Source organism: Ceratosolen solmsi, unplaced genomic scaffold (genome assembly GCF_000503995.2).
Source record: "Ceratosolen solmsi marchali unplaced genomic scaffold, CerSol_1.0 scaffold19, whole genome shotgun sequence".
Taxonomy (NCBI): domain Eukaryota; kingdom Metazoa; phylum Arthropoda; class Insecta; order Hymenoptera; family Agaonidae; genus Ceratosolen; species Ceratosolen solmsi.
The window spans coordinates 565,990-584,336 of record NW_011948443.1 but is presented as its reverse complement, the minus strand read 5'-3'; the positions used below and the strand labels follow the sequence as shown (position 1 = coordinate 584,336).

At 22.6% G+C, this 18,347-nt stretch overlaps 1 protein-coding gene across 1 annotated transcript; it reads left to right on the top strand.

The window, feature by feature from the left end:
- The first annotated feature begins 5,390 nt into the window (after positions 1-5,390).
- Cog7 (conserved oligomeric Golgi complex subunit 7) lies at positions 5,391-14,621 on the top strand. The gene is made up of 10 exons (XM_011504144.1): positions 5,391-5,424; positions 5,691-5,780; positions 9,446-9,631; positions 9,965-10,277; positions 11,650-11,843; positions 12,253-12,744; positions 13,323-13,443; positions 13,551-13,724; positions 13,790-14,248; positions 14,377-14,621. Exons 1-10 carry the CDS (start codon positions 5,422-5,424, stop codon positions 14,547-14,549), a joined length of 2,205 nt encoding a protein of 734 aa, XP_011502446.1. The 5' UTR covers positions 5,391-5,421; the 3' UTR covers positions 14,550-14,621.
- The last annotated feature ends 3,726 nt before the right edge of the window (positions 14,622-18,347 follow it).

Genomic DNA, 18,347 nt, shown 5'->3' with positions numbered 1-18,347 from the left:
TAGTTAGAAATAAGTAAGAAATTGAGTGCAAATTGTCGTAAAATTACTGACTTAGATGAACTCTATTTCAGGCAAGAGTTTTAGCAATATTTTATAGCATTATATTACATAATTATTACTATTTATAAATATGTTTTCAAAAATAAGCCACAAAATAAATATATAATGAGAGTAAAAAAAATATATATAACAAATCCAATGTTCTGTTATTTATCTTTACTATTTTTACTTTATCTATAACTCAATAATACTAAAAATTTTATTTACTACATTTTTCATTTAAAATTATAAATATTAATTAAAACGCTTAAAACTATTAATTATTTTTTATTTTAATGCAATGAGTATTTAGATATTTTTAAAAATATCTAATTTATCGTTACTTTTTTTTAATAGTTTTTCAATAATTAAATAAAATAATTTAAAAAAAAATTTTAAATATGTGAAAAGAAAAATATATAAATACCAAATATATATTTATATTTTATATTTGACAAAATATCAAATATGTTTCGTTTCATACATTAGGAAAAGAATTAAACAAAAAATATATAAAAATTGATGTTACATATATATTTAAATATAATACTACTTATTACAGTTTTCATAATATAAAGTATCATATATACTAAATAATAATTTGTATATAAGAGACTTATGAAAAATGAAATTATAATAAATTTATAAAAATATATAGAATAGTGAAAAATAAAATGTTATGCAATAGTTTATAAATTAAAGTAAAAATCTATATATTATTGTACCTTTTTATCAGATTTATACAACATACATACAAATAAACCGTTATAAAAAATATTTAGACTATTGTTACATCAAAATTATAAAAAAAAATTTAATTTTATAATTGAAATATATTAAATACTAGTAGTTTTATAATAATGTCAAAAAGATGTTATTTGTGTAATTTATTAATATTAAATGATACAATAAGTTGTTACTTTGTTATTTATGAATATTTATCGTTTTCATTTTCATAGATAATAAAAATAAAATTTATTCAAATAATTTGATTATAATTGAAATATCAATGTTAGAAAATTAGATCATTTCCTGGTCCTCATTTTATTATGCTTAATTTTTATTATTTAAAATTCGATTAAAATTCAAGTATGAATACACTCTCTTATCATCGTGTTAAATGGTTAAATACCATATAAAATTATATTAACAATAAATAAAACATAAACAAAATTTAAGGGGATGACGAACAACAAGATATCAAATATTACAAATAAGCAACGAATGTTCAAATTTATTATAGTATAACGTAAATTTCTTTTATTAGAAATTTGTTTAGAAGTTATTTAAAAAACAAAACATCTATTTATTTGAACTTAAATAATATTATTTTAAAAGTTAATTCTTACTTCTAAAATTTGTAATTTAATTTTTATTTATAATGATGTTTAATTTCTTTTTAATAATTAATTAAATTAGTTAACACAAGTAAAATATTATTTAAATTAGTTTCAATAATCTACAAAAAAAAAAGTTACCAGAGTTGCAAAATTATTGTAATTTGTTTATGAATTAATCCGTATATGAAGATAATTTTATTTTATTTGTCGATAAATATAATTATAACATATACGAAAATTCGATTATGATAAGTAATACAAAAATAAAAATATAATATACTAAATATTGTTATGGACACACCCATTAGCCTTCGATATTTTATGCATAGATTGCCAGAAAACCATTACATAAAAATCTTAAAACAGCTTTGCAACTAATAATTATTTGCATTCAGTTGTTTGAATAGCTCTCAAATTGAAAGAAAAAGTATTTTATTCAGCCCCCCTGCCCTTTAATCAACGTCTTAACAAATCGAAAAAGATTCTCCATTTTGCTCTATATGTTGTGCGCAAGTCAATGCATCAGGGCATACACAAAAATACAACGTTAACGCTTGTTAATGTAAAAAAATAATTAAATAAATATATATATATTTACACATGCGTGTAAGACCATAGATCATATAAATAGAAGGCAAGATAATATTAAATAATTGAAAATTCACGAAGATATGTGAACAAATTGAAATAATTTAGAAGTATCACAGTAGAATATGTTAATATAAACTTAAAATATTAATAAAACGAATTTGTATAAAAGTGTACGTAAAAGTGCACTGGTTGCCAATTGCCTTTCTTTCTTCTCCCACTCTTCGTTTTATTCAGAGAAGTAGGACGAGTCACATCTTCAATGTTGCGTATATATGTGTACATGTATGTTTGCGTGAGCGTACGTACGTTTATATGCGCGCACGTGAATTTCTATGCGATATATGCACCCGTGGAAAATACGAATACATAGACAACGGCGCAAATGTGTGAGTGCCCGCATGTGCGTGGGTGTAGATGCGCTGAATTATGCGTGAAAGTATACACGCTATCTTTTTACAAGAGCTCGATACGAATGAAAAGAATAATTAAAAAAAATTTATTTGTATTTAAACAAACGAAAACAAAGAAGAAAAATTGTACAACACGTACGTACATTGAAGCACTTTCTCGAGAACGTCCTTGGACCATCGCGCCATTAACATCCCTTTTTTCTGTCTCTGAAATATTTTTCGCTGCACTTTTAAAATGGAGTATAAAATTTAAAATGAACCAATATCAAGAGATTTGAGGGAAGAATAATTGCGTCCTTCGAGAGAGTGTCCGTATATATCGATAGAAAATTTAAATAAATCTTTACAAGTATGGTCACTTCCGATTAAATTTATATTACACTAAACGGGTACACTAAAACGGGCGTAAAAATGACCATCATTATTCATAATTCAAGATATGTCACATAATACGCAAATGAATACAAAATTGTCATAAAAGTGGTAATATTAAATTAAATAAAAACTTACAACAAGATATTAAAAAACAATACATATGATTTTCGAAAGGCAGTGGTAAATTTTGACTATCGTAAAATGGATTGCTAACTGTATACACCAACGCTAAAGCCGCCTCTAAGCAGGGTAACTCTGGCTTTAACGTATTGATAGCAGCTTTTAAACAAATCAACCTTTTATTAAAAATTCAATCAAAATTCTGTACAATACTGTAATACAATAATAGTTTTAAGAGGCTTTTAACGTAAAAGCTTTTTTACCCCACCGAGTGCTTAAATCAACCACTTTTCAGAGCAACACATATCCTTAATTCCTACATTTAAATTTTGATTTATATTCTATTTTGTACATCATATAGTTATTATTATTCTAAAAGAAATGTGACTATATCTTAAGCTACGATAAAAATGGTTATCCTACTATTTTTTATTATTATTTATCAATGTAGAGCAATCAACACAACTTTCCGTGCACGAGAGAACTTCAGTGGTTGCTTATTAACAGAATATCTTCTGGATGTCACTCCTATATGGAGCGAAGAAACGTTATTAACCCGACCGCACTCAACTACTTTATGCACACGTAATAATCAGGCGATGTTCTCAGTGAGTGCCTGCGCGAGACTCGCGTTGTCCTCAGGGACTCTAACCTAAGCTGCACCGAGCATTTGTCTTGTGCCCTTGCGCGCCACAGAGTAAGCGAGAGAGAGGGAGAAAGAAATAGTAGCAAAGAGGAGAAACTGGTCCCGGCCGCAGCGGTGGCGGCAACGGCCGCGGATGACTACTAGTCGAGTGAGGGTCGATAAAATGTGCAGTGTTTGCACATGCAAGCGAGCTAACGCAACAACAACGACAATACATTTTTCATTTCTTATTTACATTATTTTTCTGCTTTGCAGTTTTTTTCCCCAGGACGACACAATATGTATATGTGTAAACAGTTTATAAGTGGCTAGATTGCTCAGACGAAGAAAAAAAGAAAGAAAAGCATCTCGAGTTACTTATTTTCGACAGAATTTTTTATTATGTATATATACGAAAATTAAAACGTCCTTAAGAAAAAATATGAAAGCATGTTGTCGTGAATGATAAAACGTTTAAAAATCATGTATAAATTTTTGTGCGTACAAATTTAATTTTTGTAAAATTATTATTGTGTTGATATTATTAATTTCAATTTTGTATGTATTTATTCTTTTTCAAAAATAGAAACAAGTTCCCTCATACTATTTATTTTGATAAGAATTTTTTATAAAAACAGTTTTATTCTTTTATATATCAAATTACTATTAAAGTAAAAAATATTATAAATTTACATTGCCATTTTTCTTTCATTTATTTCACTATATTCAATTTTTCAAACGATTTCAAGCAGTCATCAATATTTAGAACATTATATATATATAATATATATAAAAATAATAATTCAGTAACATTAATATAATTAATTTTTTTTTAACGTAAGATATATTATTATTTATGAAATTTATATTTTATAAAACAATATTTTTAAATATAAGAAAATAATAAAGAAAAAAAGATTAAATAAAAAAGAATAAAATGAGGAATACTTTTGCAAAAATGCAATGTTATTAACTTTTATATTTTTAAACTGTACATTATGATATTTAATAAACTATAGTAAAACATTTTGTATTCTTTTTTATGTAAACTTATACATTATAATATAAAGAATATTATTTTTATTGAATAAGTTTTGTAGAGAATATACAAATATTTGTACAATTCCATCAAATAATTAAAATTTTTAAAAATATTTTATAATTTTAAATCGTAATCATAAATATTGAATTAAGAAATTTAATAAGTACATTAAAATTCATTTAAGAATTTGTTAATGAATATTTATTGAACTTTATTTATTTATATTATATTCAATTATATATAAGTCGTTTTAATTTTAGATTTAACAAACATTATTTTGAATGAATTATTCTTAAATAAAAATAGCCTAACTTTGTAATCGTTATTTTAAATATTTTTATTTTAATTGGTGTTGTTTGATTTATATAAATACTTTAAGATTTAAATATATATTTATTCTATATTATAGATATAATTTTTAAATTACAATTTGATCTTTCGTTTAGTGTTTCTTATTAGATTTGATGAATAGAGGAAAATTAATACAAAACTCATTTCAAATACCAATAATACATAGAAATCAGACAAATTTCACTTATTTGCAATAGACGGAAAACAATTGCAGTACCTAATTCATTATTTTTCTTTCGTGCACTACAAAAAACTCTCTCGCTTCCTCCACCACTTGGTTTTTGCTAGACCCCTTAGCTCTTTCTTTCTCTCGTGTATGCGCTTGTTTGAATTTCTTTTTCTATACATATACACATATGCAACATAAATTAACTAGAGGCGCTGAGAGCGAATATATTCAGTCACGCCTGCAAAAGCTGTTTTGAGTGACAGATAATAACACTGTGAAATAGAATATTAAAACTTACGAGATCATTAAAGAAAGATTAGGAAATACGTCCATTATCAATAATTGTATAAAATAAGATAATGGTGAGACACAGTTTCCTTCAAGAAGATAATTATTGTTGATCTTTTAAGGTCCAAAATGTTTAACATATTAATAATTCATATTGTGTGTATGCTAATGTGACATAACATTCTTCATTGCCAAATGTTATAAACTTATTAATACATAGAAAACTTACGTCGCTGTAAAGCATTATGGGCTAGTGTAGAAATTTGTTTATGATGTTCGCATTTAAATATAATTGTCTCACAAATACTAACTTCATAACCTTAAAATTTTGAACTTTCAGGATATATCGACATTTAACGAGAATGATTTTGATCCAATCGATTTTATTAACAAGATCTGTAGGTCCGAAGAGGCGCGTGCGAATATTGAGGTAAGGTAATATTTTATCTCCTTCTTTTTACTTCTTTTTATGTATTTGCTCAGTCTCATCTACTGTACGATGCTTAGGTACATATGTAACAGGTACTGTAGAGTACTGTTATTTGTTTTCGATACTGATTATTTTTCAGTTTTTGTCACGCATTTATGTGCCTCAACACTCCCATTTCCAATTCACTTCCACCACTACTCCTACTCCGTAGAACCACATATCTTTAATTACACATTTCTATTATAATTATTTTTTGTAATTAATGCAATTAGTATCTTTAAAATTCGTTCATTTACTTGTATATTTCATTAATTATAAATTTTACAATCCTTCCATAGGATAAAATAGAATAAAATATATTTACGTATCAAGGTTATAAAACGAGATTTTTATTGTTTTTTGTTAGATAAATAATTAAAATGTTGAAATAAAATTTAGTCACATTACAATCCGAGTCTAATAAAGATTTTTTTTTAATAAGGACATTATCAATTTTTTTAATATTCAGTAAATATTAAAAATTACCAAAAATCCTAAATTTATAAATAAATATAGAGGTCATTCCGAAGATTGATTGACATTTGAAAGTAGAATTAATGAGTTTAATATAATAGAGTCGTATATAGATTTATTTTAATCATATGTACATTTATGATTTTAGAAGCCAAGACTTCTAAATAATTTTAATTCCACATAACTCAAAAGTAAAGATAAAAATACTCAATTATTTTTTAATTCAAATTCATCCATTTTTATCATTATATTATATTGTTTATCTATTATATTATTTTAATATTCTCTTTCAGTTAGCTTGAAAATTATAAATAATTTGTTATTTTAATATATAAATTAATCAAATGCATACAAAATAAATGATTTTTAAAAATATTTTTAAAATAAGTAAATTAATATACATAGAAAAATGTCATGTTAATTCATTCAATATGTTTAAAAAATAGTGCTTAATTAAATTTTTTATCAAAAATAGAAGATATATTTCAAATCTTAAGGAATATATTTTATTCCATAGTCTTAAATGTAGATCATAAAGCCAATAAACCAAGTATAATAATTTATCTTAACATTCATTCTAATTTAATTAAATTGAAATTATAATCATATAACGTTATTAATAATTATGATATCACGATATGTGTGTGATGTCATTGTTTTATTTTATTGTGAATTTTTTTTATTTACTATATTTATATGTTATATTTGATTACTAATATACAAAGCTATTCAAAAGAAAACCCGTTTTACATAAATGAATCCATCTATTTACTATATTCTTTACATTTTTATATAGAATCAATGAGATACAAGATTACAGCAATTCGTTTTCTTATTTTATAACATATAAAATAGTACTACATTTTCAATATTTTTTATTAGAATTCTTTATTAGAATTTGATACGTACTTTTATTTTATTCAAATAGTGATTTATTTGTCCTTTTATGAATTTTCTATTTACATATAATAAGGTTATAATAATTCGTTAAACCAGAAAAATAATTTTGTAATAAAAATAGAAAATAAGAGAAATGTTTAAAATTACTTCTGAATAGGCAATATAAAAAATAATTTCTATTCATATAATAATAAAATTTAATTCTATCAAATATTGTGTTTAAAAAACATTATATACAAATAATAATGTATAACTAATATATTGTAATTAATTATCATATTAATATTAATAATTATCACAATAGGAATTATAATTATAATATTATCATAATTATAATAGTGATTATTATGATAATTATATAATGATAATAATTTTTCCATTAGCAAATATTTTTAAATTTTCTGAAAAATACATAGTATTATTATATATCAGTATGGTTTTCATTAGTATTTTATTTTATTTTTACTACTTATAAAAAAAATAATATAAATTTATTCTTACATCTTTTATATAGGTTTCATAGAGATTTTATAAATGAAACTCTTATAATAATTATTTTTTATGTATGTAGCTTATTACGTTAACTCAAATTTGCAATAAAAAAATTTGAGTCTGTACTTTAACGGTAGTATTTGGTGTATACCCATAAATTATGTTTATGCGTACTGTGCATAATATTGTATAAGAATTTGTTTTAATGATTTTATGTTGAGAAATTATCATCAGAAAGTAAAAATGTGTACACAACGCATCATGTGTCCAAAACACAGGATATAATTCGAATTTGAAACTCATTGATTCTCGCTGTAAGAGTACTGATTACTGTACCCAGTGAATCGGCATTATTTGTACTATTGAGAAAAATTGAATTTTTATCAGACTCAGAGGAGGAATTAGAATATATCAGGTATGAGTTTATACAATAATTGAACATAAAGTTTATATTCTGAATTTTATAAAAATAAAATTTACCAATAATGCGTTTAAACGTAAAATATTAATCTAATGCTAACTTATCATGAAAGTCTTTTATTTTTTAGCATATTTTTTTGTTCATATTAGTTTTTATACCGAACAGTTTATTATTCAACTTAAAAAATTATCTTTATCATAAAAATGAATAATAAAAATAGAACTTGAAGAATTGTTTACTTTTGTAATGAAGGTGTCCTACGATGAAAATTATGCGTTAATGTAACTGCGTCTAAGTAAACGTATGTATTTACATACAAATTTGCATATATCATGTACAGGTCGCTAATACAGATCCTTAATCGCGTGTCCGTGCTCATTTCATTTTATTATTGTTCCCTATGAGCATACTTATACGGTGCGTACGCTTCTTTCTCCCACTTATTAGAGAATAATAACTTTTTACTATATTCAGTTATCCATTTATTAAAATAACGGGTATTGACTATCCTTCCGTTCCACCAAAATGACAAGTGCTGGTAGCATCTTTATTTTCGATACCGAGTAGTGGATTTTAAGTATATCTTTTGATTTCATCACAATAATAGGCACTATCCGTTTTTTTTTTTTCTATAAGAATACTTCCAACAACAATATATAATTGAATAATAACTTAATTAAATGTAAGTATTTCCGATAGATAATAATAATGTGAGTTTCAGTGTCAAAAATAACTCTTAGATGTATTAGATTAAAATAGGTACGTATATTTAAGTATTTTCTTCAAGTAAATCCTTACGTTAGATTAAAGTTTAATGTATTATATTACATCATATACGTACTCTTTTTTTATTTTCATTAAAATTAAGATTTTATAAACCCTATGAACATTTAACCTTTATAAATAAATACACACTCTAAATTAATTACTATAAAAATATTGATCAAATCTTGTATAATATTGTAGATAGAGGTAGAAGTAAATCTAGATTATTCTTAATATTCAATAAAAATATTAATTTAATTTTAATTTAAAATCTATTAAAATGCTTTTTAAGGGTATTGTATATAAATACTATTAATATTATTAATAAGACGAAAATAAAATTAAAGTACTTAAAAAAATATAGTAATTTTAACATTCATATTCAGTTTAAATCTTAATTAAAATATTAAATTTAATGGTAAATTATTTTATAACTAAGTTAATTTGATACAAATGTCAAAAAATTATTTATTCTTTATTCGACATTATTTTTCAATTTGATTTATTTGAATTTATATTTATTTATACAATAAGTTATTAAGTAATTCTGTTCATTATCGTTAAATATTTTCAGGCTCATCTTTCTTCAATTTTGATGAAATTGCAATTATACATCCAACAAGTTCATGTATCACTTGAAGAAACAAACCAAAATGTCTTATCTAATATGCCAAAAGTTCTTCGAGATACTCAGCTGCTACAACAAGAAGCACAAGCTCTAAAAAATAAAATGCAAACTGTTAGAATGGAATTAGAAAATGTAATTTTTTTTCGTACAATATTTTTTTAATGTCCAAAGATTTTTATATAAATTATTAATCTTAGCATGCCTCATTTTGTATTACTTTGAGCTTTATTTAATTTATTGGAAAACATTGAATAATATATTTTTAAGCATTTTTATATGATTCTAATTATTTAACGTAAATATTATTATTTTTGATTTTTCAATTGTTAATAGTATTGTGTGAACACAATTTACAAAAATCTAAAAAAATTACTTTAGTAAATTAGGATGTAGCTCAATATTTTAATGGTTATAAGTAAATGTTAATTTAAGTAAATTTTAATGGTTATATATATTAAAAACTAGGTGAAAAAAGATACTTCTTCAATTTATGTATTAATGAAATTAGATAAGTTGAAGGCACAAACAATAAGTAATGCGACATGCATAAATGAAGATAATACCTGGTCCATATTAATTCATGATATCGATAGTGTATTTGAATCGGAAAATGAAGAAACTATAGCGAAAACGTTATATAGTATGAAGCAGTCATTATCTTCATTAAATGATTCAACTGATTTTAAGAATAAAAAGTCACAACTAGAAGAATTGAAAAATCGACTGGAAATCATGATCAGACCAAAACTTATGCAAGCTTTCACTTCAGGAAGTTTGGGTAAGGAAATATCATCATCTAGTTAAATTTGTAAGATTATAAATTCTATTAAATTTTAATATAAAAATAATGTTACAAATTCAAACCTTAATATGTTTATTTTTAAAAACAAATGTTATATATTAAAATTTATTTTCTTGACATACGAAAAAAATGAAAAAACTTATTAATAATTTAATAATATAATTTTAATCATTTAAAAAAAAATCTTCAATCTTTAGACTAAGAAACAAAACATGTTGGGTCTTCAGCATTGTCTTTATATTTTGATTAACATAGTAAAGCATGTTGAAAATTTGGTATTGGCCCTCAAATTTCAGGGACAGATATTTTTAACAATTAGTCCTAAAATTTTTAAATATCAGTGTTTTTATAATTGCCCTTTTAAATTAACAGCGGGAATAATAAAAATAAATTTTTATTTTTATAGAATTTTATTTTAAATAATCTTGAGATAATCGTAAATTTTATTAGACTTCATATTTTTATAATTGTTAGATATTAATTACTATTTTTGTTATTTATGTTAATATAATTATAATAAATGGAAGAATTAATGTAATAGATAATGAATAAGAAAAATGAAGCATTAAGTAATTGAAGCTACAGTGAAAGTATATGTTTATTTGAATTAATTGATTTAAGGATTTGATTTATTTTTAGTTTTAGATAAAAATGTTATAAACAATTGTAGATTATTTTTTATTCTATATCTATGTACCTATGTATTTATTTGAATTGATATATATATATATATATATATATATATATATATATATATTGCATGTATGCGTGTGTATATGCGTTTACGAAAATTGCAGGATTGAGAAAAGTATAACTATTATAATAAATGTCAGAATTCATGTTTTCTAGGTAGGGTAAATTTAAATTAGTGTTTATTCGCAACCTATTGATTGGTCATGAAAATACATGCCTCCATTGAAAAATGCTGACAAAATACTGCAAACATTATTAAAAAACAACTTTTGAATGAAAATCAATAGCAGCACTATTAGAAATATCTATTAGAAACGTGTATTTTTCTGTGATTATCCAGAGGTAAAAAGTCGTTTGCATTATTTTAAATCAATTGAAATTGAAATTTTCAATTTCTTTTCTCAGAACAATAATTATATACAAATAAATGTTTTCAAAACTGTAGAATCAATATTTCAATGTAAATTTAAATTAATCATAATTAATAAAATTATATCATTACTTTTTCGTACTAGATAAATGGATAAGTTATTAAATTTTTTTTAAATACTGTATCGCATTATACATATTTTTTAAATATTTTTATTAAACCCTAACATTAGCTTTCGTTCTTGAATATATATATATACATATTTTTATATTTTTACTTTTATAGACGAATCAAAAATTTATGTAGATATTTTTTTGAAAATGGATCGCTTAACTGAAGTAATTAAATATTATCATAACTGTCAGAAGTTTGTATTAATTCAAGAATGGAAAAAAATTATTGAATTTGCTCAAGATAAAAACATTTCATATTGGTTACAAGTTTACTATGATAAAGTGGTATCTGTATTACACGATCAGGTAATTAAAAAATCTTTATATGTAATTTAAAATTTATAAACAATTAAATAAACTAATAAAATCGAAAAAACTAAACTTTCATTATATTATTTTTCACATTTAATGAACTAAAGAAATTATAAATTAATTTATATTATTTAGTGTGCAGTGTGTAATTTACTAAAATAATTTTTTATTATTTTTACGAACACATGTTTAATGAATTTTAAGATGCATTGCAACGGTGATTCTGTTAAAAATGGATTTGTTCATGAACATATATATTTTCTATATACCTAAAATGTTTGAAATATTGATTTTTGTTTGCCTTATTGTTAAGTTATTTAACATAATAAATATCAAAGAACTATACCAATCATTTATGGAAAAAATTCTGGAAATTCATTATTATTTCACAAATATATTTAAGGTAAAATGGTGTAATCAAGTCTTCCCAAATTTCACGTTAACAACACTGGTCGAATTATTCGCCGACTTACTACATTCTTTGAACCCCAGTATCGTAGAATGTATTGATTCAACATTAAAACAACATTCAAATTCTATAAAATTGATGACTCTTATGGAACTGAAACAGAGAAGTCATTACTTTGCCTCGAACATAAAAGCCATATTGGAAGCAGAATCACTAGATCGAATCCCAGTTGACAAAGTTTTATCATTGGCTCAAATCATTTATATACCATATGTACCGTATATCTCCAAATATGGAATGTACGAGATTTCATATTTATGTCAGCAGCTAGAGGGAATTGAATTTGTACATGAAGATCTAAAAGACACAATTAACGCCATATCACATAGCCTTACTAAAATCATGGATTATGCTAATGAAGCAAATACAAGATGCAATATATTTACTAACGGATGTGGTTATCCGTATTTGATTAAAACATTCGATGTAAATGCTTTTACTTTCCAACTTGAGCTTAATTTACTATATAAATTAATCAATCATTTTAAAAAAAATTTCATATTTCCTTGTTTTCAAATTTGTAAAGCTGATAAAATTATTTCATTTTATTTGATAAATAAATAATACAAATTAATGTGTTGAAAATTTTAAATATGTCACTTTAATATATAATTTTATTCTTATATAAACTTTTACCGTATTATAAATTTTATACAAAATAATAACATTTATTGATAGAGATTTTTTTGTTTTTAAGTTAATGAAGAATGATAATCAAAACAACTTTAATATTTCATTTAAAACGTTATTTATGTATCAAATTCAAGAATTTAATTTTTATATTTAAACTATTTAGATTTTAGCAAAAATTAATAGACTTTAAATTTTCAAATTATATTTAAATTATAAACAAATTGATATGTAATATAATTAACAATATTAATTTATTTAATTATTAAATAAGAATTTATAATTTATATTTATGTGATTTTAATATTATTTAAAAAAAAATTTTATTTATTTCTGAAAGAAAACTATAAAACAATTTAACTATTTTATTACAGATATATTTTAATAATTATTTAAAACAATTTAAATTAGCATTGAAACAATTAAATAAACGTAAAGTCAAATATGAAGATTGGAATTTATTTCAAATGTGTTTAACAATGATGCAAACTACAGGTATATATTAAAAAATTAATAAAAAAATTAATTAATACAAAATTTTTTTTTAATTTAATAATAAGTACACAAATGAAATTCATTCGTAATATTAGATACTTTTATAGGAGAATTTTTTAGACTTGTTGAACAATTTGAAGAAAACTTGTTTACTAATGTAATAAATTCATACATTATATTGCAAAACCCAACAAAAAGTGTTTTTGAACAATATATAAATTTACTTTTAATACCAGCTACACAGATAGAATTTCAAGAATTTGTTACAAGTATTCAAAAAGGTAATGTAATATATATTTTTAATTATACAATTTATTATGTAATTCCTATTATTATTTTTTTGTAGAAGAAAAATCAATTTTGAATTCAACATTAAAATCTATTCAAAGCCTTTGTATAGATCTACATCGATCAACGTATGAAGTTATATTTGCTCCAATTTTTACACAATTGCTTCAAATTAAAAAAGCACCTGCTTGGTCAATGAATTTAGATAAAGGATCTTTTTTAAGTTTGGATTTACCTGACTATAGCTTTGCTCCACAAGAATATATAACTCAAGTGGGACAATATTTAATGACACTACCTCAACATCTGGAACCATTTTTATTAAAAGACAATCCAAGTTTAACAAAAGCATTAAAGATAGCAGACTCACGATATAGTGAAGATCCTTGTGAATCTGGTTTTACAAATATTTTATTAGAGATTGTAGCAAAAGAAATTTGTCAAATGTTTCAAGATCAAACTTGGAGTATATGTGAATTAAATACTACTGCTTGCAAACAACTTGCAACTGATATTGGTAAGAAAAATATATTTATATAATACCTATATTTAGATTAATATTTATTCAAAGGTTTTCTTCATTTATTTAATTACATTTACTATTTTAACAAAGTAAAATCATAAATAATAATTATATATTTTTAGATTATCTTGGAAATATTCTGGAAGAACTTGGTTTATCTTTATCTGAAAATTTACAACAAATGTCTCAATTACTTAGACTATCACCTGAAAACTATTATAGCGGTAGTTTTGGATGTAATGCACATGTTGTAGCTACTGTAAGGCAGATGAGAAATATTACTTCATCTTTATGAATTGTATAAGTTGTCATATATTATAATTTTATAATTGACTTCAATTTTATTAATAAAGATATAATTTAGAAATAAAGAATATATTATTCTAAAATAGTTGCTGTTTGGAATTAATATTTTAATTTGTGCAAATAATAAAACTATAATTACTTTTAATCAATATATTCATAAATTAATTATAATGTTTTAAAAAAATAGTTATTGAAACATATTGATACAGTAAAATACTTTTTTTTAATAATAAAAATATTTATGAATGATTTTGAAAGATTATTTACTAATGCAAGTGTTATTATTTTAAGAAATTATATTTTTTTTTATATTAGTATAAAAACAATATTATACAATGGCTAAAGGTAATTGAAAAATTATAGATTCTGTGAGATGTATTAAAAAGTTGAAAATCGCTAAGGTCAACGAGTAATTATGTTAAATATAAAAAGAAAGAGTATATAATAACTAATATTAATTAATGCGAGTTACAGAAAAATAGTAGATTTATACTTCAAAAGCGCATTCTTATTTTGCATTCAGGTATTATCCATATGAGAAGCAATTGATAAATTAAAATGCTTTTCAGTAAAATTGTAAACAAATCTTGGATTTTTGAAGCCTATTTATGACAGTATTTTTTTAACGAAGCATCAATACTAAGAAAATTATTCAATTCCAGTAAAATTAGTAATTCTTTTGAAAATATGTAGATATGTGAAATTATCTTGTAAAGTAAAAACAAATTAATTTTTATGAGAATTGACTTTTTTTCACTCTATATTATTATCAGCGATTTAATGAAATCAATACTGCTACACTTAAGCAAACATAATTTATTTGAGCTGATTAAAACGATAATATGAGTTTTAATAGGATCCTTGCTACCAATATTTCATAAATAGTATTTGGTTCTAATATCATTATTTGGTGATAATATTATTCAAATACTTTTATGTATAGTATTTTTAAGTATGTGAACTATGATAATTTTCAGTCTTGACTAACAATATTTACCTAGGTATTTTTGCTATTATCTTATATACTCATTATCCGTATCCCTTATTTATTAAAAATACGGAAAGTCTAAGAAATAATTCAAACTTTATAAATCAACTTTTTTTATAATTGTGAATTCTTTAAGAAAAAACTGTTCGATAAATAAAGATTACTGTTAATAAATCAATTTTTTTGTTTAACATTAAATTTAACTTAAAACCACGAATAGTTTTTTCAACAACTTAAGCTGTGAGTATTTATTCATTCTCACTGATATTCATTCATTTAGTATACTCTTTGTAATAGGAAATTAATACGACATTCTTACATATAAAATTTGTTCGGGTCAGTGTTGCTATGATAAATAGAATCGATAAACCATAGCTATCTATAAACCATATAGAACAAGTTTTTATATAATCATTGATATCTTAATATTTAACAAAATTTGCAGTGCCTTACCTATATTTCTAATAAGCAAGTATATACTCTTTAAGTATATACATATGCTAGGTATATATTTTTGTATTGTTCGAAATTTCAATCATAAACTGTTTATTACAAAGTTTTCTAAACAAAATTTATTTTCAAGATTATTAGTTATCAGTAATAGCACTACTATGGATTTCAAATAGTCTTTAAACAATCTTAAATCTTTAAATAAATATATGACAGTAATTATTATAAACAAATATGTATCGGAAAATCTGTGTGGCTATTTTGTTAAGTTTTTAAAACATCTAACCACTCCAGTATTTAGAGCCTGACCAGACTTGAGAAATATTTTATAATGTTAAAACATTGAAAAATAAATTGAAGTGGTAGTGGATTATTATAATTTATTTTCAAAAACTAGTGTTTTTGTAAATAAAATTTTACCTAATATGTACTAGTGGGATAAAGCAAATAAAAGTATTTTTATTTCCATGATTATAAGCCATTTTGAGTATTTGTTTCTAACAAGTGCTAATATTATTTAGAATTTAAATGAATTTATTAAAATAACCATTTAATTTTATAATACTATTTTTATTAAGATAGTTGATAAAATAATTTTTAATAATTATAATAGGTGAGTGTTATATAATAAATAAAAGTCTACTCGCGTAGAAAATTTAATCAATCGATGAATAGTTTCTATAATTTCATCCACAGAATTACTCTATTGAATATGTTCTCTTAATCTTCATTTTCAGCAAACTATAAAAGTCTTTTTTCTCATTAGAAATGATACGGTATTTGCTGTATATGACATCAAATATATATATATTATTCAAATATATAGATATAACATCAAATTGATTATTAATACACTACAGTCTTTATTAATCTCAATTAAAAGATGTTATAAAAACAATTTATAAAATTGAATCAAAACAATTAAAATGCTTCTACATACATAAGATTATTTACTGAATTATTTAAAGGGGTTAAACTATATTTCTTAATAATTCTTAATTTAGTTGAGTTATGACGCTCAAATACATTATAAAATATTAGTATTGAGTAACTGTTTAATAATTTTTTTCTTATTATATGATTGAATTATAATACTACATACTACATTTAGAATGTTTATTAAACTATCTTTCGATTAACGTTTAACAGTTTAATAAGAATTATCGAACACATTTTATGACAATTTGATTAACAAATGTACTATGTAATAACAATTTGAATCTTCTAGATGAATGGTTTTGAAGTATTCTTTATACTTTTCTTTAGTAAGTGCTGTTACAACTTTGATAGAAATTTTAAAAAAATTATTCTGATAGCATTTTTTCGAACTAAAATTTTGGCAAAAACTTATATTATTTATTATTATAATTATTTACAGCAGTTTGATTTCAAATAGAATGTAAATGTTAAATTTATTTATTTATGCCAATAATAGTTCTTTGAGGTGCAGTTATTTGATGATGACAAATAAAATTGATATGTTTATTTGAACTATTTCTTGTACAAATAATATTTAATATTATTTTAAAAGATATGATAACCGAGCTGGTATCCTAATTTTGAACAAGTACATAAAAACTTTTTTAAGTAAAAGCATAGTTTTTGTAAGAAAATATATATTGAGCTGGAGAAAAATCATTAAATATCCTTACCAAGTAGTGTGACGTGCTAACATTTTAAGCAATTTTTACATCGAATTTTAATATTATAATTTAATTTGTTACATAATAGCAAAAAAAGAAGCAAAAACTTACTTATTACAATCCAGCGGATCTATAAATTAATATTTGCTTAAATAGCAATTTAATGGATATATTATCCTAGATAAAATTATTCTATGAATTTGAGAGATACGATGAGATAATTTTCATTAAAAAGTTGTACAGGAGCATATTGCTTGAAATATAGTACAACATGATTACATTAGAGCCAATAGCCCTTAGTCATCTAAACAAAATAAAAGATACAAGCGTGCAATAAATATATATATAATATATAAAGAAATAGATGCAATGAAAAGATGCAATATATATATATATCTTATATCTTATATATATATATATATATATGAAATAATTAATGAACTCATTGTAATTTCGTTATCTATGATGAATCGTTATAATTTGTTATTCTTTAGACAGTGATTTAGTGAGCATTATTTTAGTATTTAACTTTTTTATCATTTATGAAAGAAATCATTAAAATAATTACAAATAAATTTAGTCATAAATTGATTTTCTTAAAATTCTTAAAATATAATACAAAAACAATTAATGTAATTATGTTCGAAATTGGAGCATTTTTTGAGACTTTGACTTTAGGAAAGATATCAGCCTTCTATCAAAATTT

What these genes read in the sequence shown, in the direction of transcription:
- Cog7 (XM_011504144.1), top strand. An exon ending in TTTCACTTCAGGAAGTTTGG is followed by an intron (nt 10,278 to 11,649) that starts GTAAGGAAATAT and finishes TTACTTTTATAG; the next exon opens with ACGAATCAAAAATTTATGTA. An exon ending in TGTTACAAGTATTCAAAAAG is followed by an intron (nt 13,725 to 13,789) that starts GTAATGTAATAT and finishes ATTTTTTTGTAG; the next exon opens with AAGAAAAATCAATTTTGAAT.